Here is a 9,919-nt window from a genome sequence, read left to right as displayed (position 1 = left end):
TAGACCCATCTACTATCTCTCTACCCTTCCCCCTTTTCCCTTCTCCTGGGGCCCACAAGTCCCCTGCCTCATTAGTCACAGGAATGGGACGGATTGGCCCGTAAACTGTTTACACTATTTTTTTCCCCTCTCTCTTTTCTTTACCTTTTTTTCCAGGCCTGTGCCCCCTGTCATGGATACAGATCTAGAGATAACTCCATGACACCATCACTATTGAAGATCAACATCTGAACTACGAACCACACTGGACCCATGGTGGTGATTATCTCTTTCTTGCTTTCTACAAAGACTCCTTGCTTTTATTTCCTATCTCTTTTCTATCGTCTGCCTTCCCTTCCCCATCTCCTTAACCAACTAGGATTTGTAATAAACTGGTCAGGCTAACATTTGACCTGTTGTGTCTTAATCTTGCCATCAGGTATACATACATTAATAGAACCTTCTCTCTCTCCTGTAAATTGGAGCGAGACACCCCCCTTCCTTTTTCAGGCTGGTGGGCCTGCTGTTCCCCTGTCATGGACACAAATAGATCTAGAGATAACTCTGTGACAACAAGGAAGTTACTTATCCCAGGAAAGATTGCGTAATTTTGCATGTACATAAGATATAAGTTACTATATATTGCAGTCAGTGTATATGTTTAGGCTTACCTTGGTTAGCATTTGCACCCTGAGGCAAAGCATTGGTTAAATTGGGCAGCTCATTTCCATGGTTTCCATCTTCCCATGGACAAACATCCACACAGTTCCATTTTTTCAGCTGTTTGAGCCAACTGGTCTTCTGTTCCAACTTGCAATGGGGATTTAAGACTATACACATCCACAGAGCACCTGATTAAAAAACAAATTGCTACATTATGTTTTCTGTTAAATATGTTGCACTAAATAACTAATTGCCAACTTCTATACTGTAATACTTTCTTTCCTCCCTTCAAAGACTACACTGCTTACTTCCCAGCTATGCCTAGCACCAGGGAGGCTGCATTCCCAACTCGCAATCTGGCCCATCTGAAGCAGTTGAAAGACTCTACCAAAGCCAACATTCTCAATTAAAAGGTATTAAGTGAGCCTTTTGTACTAGAAAATACTGACTTCACAATACATGGCTTGTCAGACAGGAGCATCAGTCAAAAAAAACCACCAAGAGTTCACAAAGTTACAGCAGGAAAGTACCCAAGTTTTTCTTCTAATTTTTCTACCAGGAGTGAATGTATCTTCCAGCTTCATATTACACGTACCAAACAAGTGCATGAGTTAGAAATGTATTTTATAAACACATACTTCCACACTCAAAACCCAGTAGAAGTATTCCTGATAATATAATTCGTTTTCCAAACACATCTGTATCTCAGAGTTCCAGCAAACACTATTTATGTTGGTTTTTTGTTGTTTTTTTTTGTTTGTTTGTTTTTGCAGTCTAATAGAGAAGATATTTTTAACTGCAATTACTTCAGTAATTTGGATACACTTGAAATTGAAAACTTGTTTTACATGTTCTCTTTATGGAGCTCTAATGTACAGAAGACTAATTTGCACTGAAATTTCATGCATCCCATTACTTTAGTACCTGTTCCCTGACACTATATAACATGGCAAGCATAAATTCATCAGGGTCTCCAGCAACAATTTTCAAATGAAAGAATTTTTCTCTAAATCAGTTCTCTCTTCATCAGCATGAACTTTGACAGAAGTATGGAGACATCTGAAAATGCTATATAGCAACAGTTCATTTGCTCATTAAGAATATGCCTTATATACTACAAGAGATTTAGAGAATATGTCTGAACTATGCAATCTTCATGACAGACTGGATAAAAAAGAATAAAAATACAGATGGTTCTTCCAGGATAATCAAATTTTCACATTCAAGTATTCTTTTGCTTACTTAGAATGCAAAATGGATACTCAGATCACATTACATTCATTCCTAGAGTAGTTCTGCATATGAGTATGCCTTAACACAGGAACCACTGGAAACAGAGCCTGATCCTTAAGGTTGCAAGTCCCCAAATATTCTGAGCATCGTGGAATGGGGAAGTAATAGCAAAAAAAAATATCTAAACACCTCAACAAGATATGATACAGTACAGAACACGAGAGATACTATACTAATGCAGATTATTGCTGCACAGTGGTTAAATACAGTACAGCAAGGCTTTTTTTTTAAGCATGTGAAACTTGCCATGAGAGTAAGGAAAGCTAATACTGTTTTTAAAAACTTATTTTAAAATCAAATTATATAACTTTCTATTAGACATCTTCTTCAACAAATTTATCTCCCCAAATATAGTCAAATTACAAATGCTTATTCTTATTAAGCATCAATATATTTAGCACTGTCCAAGAGAGAATTTATTTATTTATTCAACAAAAGGCGTGGCATATTGGAAAACCTTGGAGAAGTTAACTTGGATTTATTCATTTATTTTCAAAATCAAGTATTACTTGAATGCACTGAGGAGACAATACTTTGTAGCCAGATTCCATTTAAAGCTATGTCAAGTATAACTACGCTGTTAGCAGCTCATCTCAGAAGCCCCTTCAGAAGTTTATTTTTGTACAAATGAAGCACAAGGACAAGTGTGTTTATAATAAACCCCACACAAACCACTTCACATTTCAACAGACTCCAACTGCATCCTGCTCCCAGTGACTTCAGCAAGAGCTGTGAATGCATCTGAGCTCATCGAGGCCCTTGAACAGTTTTCAAGGCTGTCCCATTCCCTGCAGGATGAGGGGAGTAAGACAAAATTCCTCCTGAGAAGAGAACAAGCCTTGGGCTCAACTCCTGTAGCATTACCAAGGCCACCATCTGGGTGAAGGGAACATAATGTCAATGATCTCACGCTCTTCAGCCTATTTGGGTTTCTGTCTTTGTGTGTGTGTGTGTTTTCTTCCCTTCGCATGCATGCACTTGCCTCTATTCATGTTTCATCCTCCTCCTCCCCGTGTGCCTTCCCCTTTCCCCTGACATCTGCTCCATTCTGTCTCCTTCCATTCACTGGTTCCCGTCCTGCTACTAGCAATGAAAAATATGTGGAAAACGTTCATTTGAGGTTAGAAGTTTTAAGAAAGAAATGAAATCTCTAATTAAGGATCCAATTGGATTGGTAGAACAGTTGGATAAATTTTTAGAACCCAATTTTTATTCATGGGCAGAAATGATGTCAATATTAAGTATCTATTAAGTATTTATATATCTATTAAGTATTTATGAGGGAAGATAGATGAATTACAAGGAGAACAGCAATGAAGGAATGGGAGAGGAGAAATCCCCCTGGTGATGGAAACATTCCTGCAGAACAAAAGTTTCCCAGTGTAGACCCCAATTGGGATAGCAATAACCCTAAACACCGAGTAAATATAAGGAGTTAACTTAAGGGAGTTAATTGTACAAGGGATTAGAGAAGCAGTCCGTATGTCTCAAAAATTTGTTAAAGCCTTCGAAATACAACAGGGCAAAGATGAGACACCGAGTGACTTTTTAGAGTGACTGTGGGACAGGAAGAGATGATATTCAGGGATGAACCCTGAGGATCCAGTCGCACAGGGCTTGTTGAAGGTTCATTTTGTAACCAAAGCCTGGCCAGATATCCAGAGATGGATCCAGAAGGCAGATAGATGGAGTGAGAGACCCTTAGAGAATCTTTTGAAAGAAGCACAAAAGGCTTCTGTAAAAAGAGAGGAAGAGAAACAAAAGCAAAAAAGTTAAAATGATAGTTTCTACTGTGGACCAAATAGATAGACAGAGAATGGAGTCCATGGTTCAACAGAGGGTGAGAGGAAGAAACGCTTGGACAGGGGAATGAGGAGGTAGGGAGAATGGAGTGAGAGAAAGAGATATTGATCAGGGTCAAAGGCAATCTTGGCAAGGCCCCCTGGAGTCGGGTCAGGAATTGCCAAAGATGTTTTATAAGTGTGGACAACCCAGGCATATTAGGAGAGAACGTCTGGAGCTGAAGAGGGAGGAAAAACTGATTATGCCATTTGAGGATCAGGAGTAGGAGGGAGTCAGGAGTTCTTTAGTTATAGGTCCCACCGAGAGCCCTTAATAAATCTTAAGGTGGGACCCCGAGAGCTAGATGTGACTTTTGTAGATGCAGGAGCAAACAGGACCTCTTTGAATTATATTCCCCCAGGGATGCAATTATCAACTCAACAAGTTTCAGTGAGAGGAATAGGAAGAGAGGGATTTATGGTGTCAGTTTTTGAACCTACAATACTTCAAATTAAAGATAGACAAGTTCGAGGACAGTTACTATATATTCCTGAGACAGGCAGTAATCTATTGGGAAGAATGCAGCAGAATTTCAAGGTCACAGCCTGAACCAATGGTTGAACACCAGGTGAGAAGGTGTGGCTAACTCAGGGAACTCAGGTGCAAGCAATACATCTGAGTGACTGGAAGGGGTGGAGCCTGGATCCACCCCTCCTCACACTCATTTAAGGGTTAGCAGCAGCAAAAGTAGCATCTTTCTGAATGGGGGGGAGGTTGGGTCACTGGTTGTTAGAAGGGATGGGCTAATTTTTCTTCTCTCTTGCTTGTTGCTCTGTTGTACCTGTATCCTATTTGAAGGTGCTGTTATTGCTTTTTTTTTTTTTTTGGCTATGCAGAAGAGGTATAATCAGACTGTTTGGGTTGTCAAGTTTGACATACAAGTTTGACTATTATAATGAATGCCTTAACAGAAGAGGGTGAGGCTAACGTAGACTATTGTGTGAGTCAGGGAAAGTAACAGAGGGGTACTCAATATAGCCCCCTTAAAGGTAACTATGTAAAAAGAATATAAAATACTGAGGCAAAAGCAGTACCCTCTTTCTGTTGAAAATCATATTGGCCTTAAACTGATAATATTAGGATTAGTCAAGAATAGTTTACTAAAACCACGTATGTCTCCATTCAATACGCATATTTTACCAGTACAAAAGACTGATGGGTCTTATAGGCTAGTCCAGGACTTGAGAAAAATTAATGATATCGTGAGGAAATAATACCCTGTAGTCCTGAATTCCTATACTCTGATGAGTAAAATTCCACATGAACACTGTTGGTTCAGCGTAATAGATTTTAAGGATGTTTTCTGGGCCTGTTCCTTGGATCTTGAGAGTAGAAACATTTTTGCTTTTGAGTTTGAAGATTCTGAAAGCAGGAGAAAGCAACAATATAGATGGACAATTTTACCTCAGGGATTTACAGAATCACCAAATTTATTTGGACAAGTATTAGAACAAATTTTGAAGCATTTTCAAACACTGGAAGGTGTGTTATTGTTACAATATGTTAATGATCTCTTATTATCAGGACAAAAAGAGACAGATGCGAGAAAAGTCACTAATGATCTTCTGAATTTTTGGGGAAAACAGGGGTTAAGAGTATCTAAATGCAAGTTACAGTATATGGAAAAAGAAGTTAAATATTTAGGGCATCTGGTTTCTAAAGGGAAATGTAGAATAAACCCAATCAGAATTCAGGGAATTGTTGAGTTTCCCTTGTGTATGGGAACTGTTGAGTCACAGCTGAAACCACTGATTGATCACCTGAGGCAAGGACTGGGTCAGCTGTGGGAGCACAGGTGAAGACAATTCACCTGTGTGACCAGAAGGGGTGGAGCCTGGTTCCACCTCTCCTAGACCTCATTTAAGGGCTGACTGCCATTGGGAAAGATTTCTTTTTGGAGGTTTTTCTGTTGTGGAGCTTTTCATTGTGAGCCTAAATCTTTGGATATGGATGAGTATTCCTTCTTTGTTCCTTTGCTATCTCACTACAATATTTGTTCCAACTGTACTTTGTTGACTGTGCACCCTTACCAAAAACTGAGAATGAGTTAAGGAAGTTTTTAGGACTGACCAAGTATTGTTGATTGTGCATATGCTCGAAAGATGAGAGAATTATATCTTAAATTGTTACATGGAGAGCTGGATGAACTCAGCTAACCAGAGAAGAAAACTGAATTAGTTAGTAGAGGAGTTGAAGTGAAGTCTGATCATAGTGCCTGTCCTGACCTTTCCAGATTTGAATAAACCCTTTTATTTGTCACCATTGATAGAGGAGGGATTGCCTGACTGTGTTCAAGCACTTTCTGCTACTGCTTTGCTAGTAGAAGAAAGCAGATAATTAACTTTTAGAGGACACCTAGTGATGGTTATTCCACACAAAGTGAAAACAGTCTTAACACAAAAGGCTGGGTGTTGGTTGACAGATTCTACAATCTTAAACTATGAGATAATATTTATAGATGGAAAAAAGATTATTTATTGTTAACCACAGAATCGTGTTTAAATCCAGCAACCTTCCTGTGGAAGGGTGAAAAGAATAAGTCAGATATAGAGTGTAACTGCTTAGACCTAATAGAATACCAAACTAAAGTGAGAAACTGATTTAGAGGATGTACCTCTAGGAAAGGGAGAGATGTTTGTAGATGGATCCTCAAGAGTACTACAAGGAAAAAGGAATAACGGTTACGCAGTTGTAGATGGGAAGAGGAGTGAGATAAAAGAAACAGGCTGGCTGCCTAATAACTGCATTTAAACTTCTAAATGGGATGGAGAGAACAATATACTGATTCAAGATATGCTTATGGGGTGATTCACACGTTGGGGAAGATAGGAGAGGAATGAGGGTTGATTAATAGTAAAGGGAAGAAATTAGTCCATGAGAAGCTTGTTAGACTAGTCTGGGAAAACTTAATGCTACCTGCAGAAATTGCAGTGGTTTATGTGAAAGGGCATCAGAAGGAGAACTCGGCTATTACCCTAGAGAATCGACTTGCAGATGAGAAGGCCTGAGAAGCAGCCTTACAGCCAGAAGTCACCATGAATCATCTTGCATCCAAAATAACTTCTCCATCAGAAAGACAGATACTCAGTGAAAAGGAAAAGGAGACTTTTAGAAGGTCAGGAGCAAAGGAGTTGAAGGGAGGTGGGTACTCCCTGATGAAAAAGAAATGTTGAATAAACAAGTGATAAGAGAAATTTTAGCTATCTTACATCAAAGAAGTCATTGGGAGGGGGGGTTCAGGCAATCTGTGATGCTATATTGCTGTGTAGGAATTTATACAGTAGCTAAAAAAGTCTGTGAGAGGTGCATAATCTGTAAAAAATAAAAATAATAAGAAAGCCCTCTGGAAGCAACCCTTAGGTGTGCAAAATCCAGGGCTAAGACCATTCCAAAGTGTTTAGGTCGATTTTGTTAAGTTACCCAAGGTGGAAGGGTTAAGTACTTATTGGTCATGGTGGATCGCCAACAGGTTGGGTAGAGGCTTTTCTTTTAAGTTCTGCTACAGACATGGTCACTACCTAAAATCATCCTGGAGCAAATAATTCCCAGGTATGGGATTGTTGAGAATATAGATTCTTATCAGGGAAGTCATTTCACCTCCTGGGTTCTACGAAGTCTAATAACAGGATTAGGTATATCTTGAGAATTCCACACCCCATGGCACCCCTCATCATCTGGGAAGGTAGAGAGAATGAACCAGTGTTTCAGGGTATGTTTGGATCTGAGAGACAGGATGTCTCAGGAGCAGAGCCAGGCAAACTACTAAGAGCAGCACAGGGGGTTATGAGTTTTATTCAACATACACACACACAGGCATCCACTTCAGATAGTCCCAGTAAGTGGCAAGCAGAAACTCCCTAAGAAAGCACACTATTACTTACCGACCCTTGAGAGATGACAAACTGACAAAAAGGAGAGAAAAGGAATATGCCAGCAGTGGATTTGATAGGTAGTGTCAGCAGGGTGTCCCCTGCTTCAAAGTGCACTTTTCCCCTCTCTCCCACCGCAGCCTCTCTCCTGCTTTTATTCTCCCCAGGATCTGCAAGGCTTTTTCCACTTGCACACAATACCCATGTGTCCAACGTGTGATACAGAGCCCAAGTGGAACACTTGATTGCAAACCAAGTTCTTGCAAAAACAAGATAAACTAGCAAGATCAGCTCTCTCTACAAAACAAGATATTTGTGGTTGTAGATGCAAATATCACTTCCCTTAAAACTGTCAGAATACATTATTCCATCCCAGGATCATTCTTTGGTCAGGGGCCTTTAAGGCCCCCAACACTAGAGTTTGTTGTTCACAGGTTTTGACCTGGAGACTGGGTGCTCCTCCAGACATGGAGGAAGGACAAGCTCCAACCCAAGTGGGACAGACCCTTCCAGGTTTTGCTGACTATGGAGACTGTTGTTTGGACTGTTGAAAGAAGATGGAGTCATTATACATAAAATAAAGAACAGGTTGAACCTCCAGTGAATGACAAGTGGCAAGTGCCATCCATTGCAGCTCAAGCTACAGAGACCAAAGTACCAAACACATGGGTCTTGAAAAAAGATGAAAAAGCAATCAGGTTGGACAATTGCGTCTTTGATAATCAAAATCCTGATATGGAGTATATGGGAAGGTTTGATGGGGGGGAGAGGAGCTTGGTGATAAATGCAACTGAGACCTCAAATCCAGTGTCCATACAAACAGATGCTTGCCAAGTCATACCATTTAGGAATCTGCAAAATCAGAGACAATTAAGAAGTGAAAACAAATATGTATACCCTGAAATACAGGAAGGATGGGGAGAGTCATTCTGAATGACCTGGAATTTATGTGTTTTGGACCACTGAGTAGAAGGGGTGGGTTGCAAATCCCCACAGCAGGTTAATGGGTGGATATGTAACATTTTACATTGCAAATGTGTACAATGAATACACAGATGATAAAGTATATCCAGGAGTTTGGCTGATATAATTATTATACTACAGTAGGAAAAAAGGACACTCATCCTATCCTGGGCTCACATAATAGACTCCAGTAGAGTGGATCTCCAGAAAAGATCCTTCCCCACTGGCAGTCAGCTCTTAAATGGGTCTAGGAGAGGTGGAGCCAGGCTCCACCCCTTCCTGCAGCACAGGTGAATTGCCTTCACCTGTGCTCCCGTGGCTGACTCATTGCTCACCTCAGGTGATTAATCAGAGGTTCAGGCTGTGATTCAGCAGCCCCATGCACTCCACGCCTTCACAGCATGAACCAATGATTAGGATGACTAAAGGGTAAGCTTCTCCTAATACAGAGATCCAATATACCGCAACGCTTATACAATTTCATCGTGACACATGTTGGTACAATTCAAGATGAGTGACGATTGGTGAACGTTGATATTCTTTTATGGGCCAGTGCTCAATGATATTACTGGAGGCATGCAGTCGTGAGGTGCAGGTCCATCCTATGATCCATCAGTCCCATGTAGACCATCACCGGGTGTTACAGATGATCCAACAGTAACACAGGATGACATTTTGATGACATTTCGTTCCTTCCGGTGATCCTGAAGGCTCAAAGACTCACGGGGAGAAATACAGATGTTTCAGAGGTACCAGGAAGGGAAGGTCTGCTCTCCAGGGCAAGATACAGGCCATATTTCTATCCTGGGTCAACACTTCCGCTTATACAGGGGCACGTCCTGGCCGCCTGTACTACACTTTCTGGCCTGATGTCTGCGGCTGCATAATAATATCAGGCACCAAAGGAGGTGTCCTGATCTGCCATAGGGACATGATGGGAGTCCCTTTAGCAATGAAAATCAGAGTGTTGACCACAACATCAGTAGGCCATGTACCTATTACTGGAGGGACTACTGAGCCTCCCACCCCCAACAATCTCCCCCAAGGGGCAAGTAGGGCACAACACTTGGGTCCTACCTGCACCTTCCATGGCCATTTTATTCGGTGGGTGCCAGGATCTAAATTCTCAGGGGCAGGGAGCAGAAGATTATTTTCATTACCAATCTGGGGTCTTACCTGATGACCAGTACCTGTAATTTGGATCCTAAGCGGGGGAGCCCACATTGTCTGCAACATTCTCAGGGCGCTGGGTCTGCCGTATCAGGGTCTTTCATTCAGGTCCCGCAAGGTTTCATACAGTCTCTTTGTCC

At 41.0% G+C, this 9,919-nt stretch overlaps 2 protein-coding genes across 2 annotated transcripts in view; both read right to left on the bottom strand.

The window, feature by feature from the left end:
* The window catches only part of LOC104914906 (zinc finger SWIM domain-containing protein 6-like), a 537,827-nt gene that overhangs the window by 17,124 nt on the left and 510,784 nt on the right, over window positions 1–9,919 (bottom strand). The gene's annotated exons all lie outside the window — the stretch shown is intronic.
* Window positions 613–9,919, bottom strand: part of LOC104914911 (zinc finger SWIM domain-containing protein 6-like) — a 490,619-nt gene continuing 481,312 nt past the window's right edge. The window contains exon 4 of the mRNA XM_031557239.1: window positions 613–830. Coding sequence (XP_031413099.1) covers window positions 628–830 — 203 coding nt within the window. The 3' untranslated portion in view covers window positions 613–627. The remainder of the gene's footprint in view (window positions 831–9,919) is intronic.

This window comes from Meleagris gallopavo, chromosome Z (genome assembly GCF_000146605.3).
Source record: "Meleagris gallopavo isolate NT-WF06-2002-E0010 breed Aviagen turkey brand Nicholas breeding stock chromosome Z, Turkey_5.1, whole genome shotgun sequence".
NCBI classification, from domain to species: Eukaryota; Metazoa; Chordata; class Aves; order Galliformes; family Phasianidae; genus Meleagris; species Meleagris gallopavo.
Note: the sequence above shows the minus strand (reverse complement) of the source record. Positions and strands in the feature narration are given on the sequence as shown.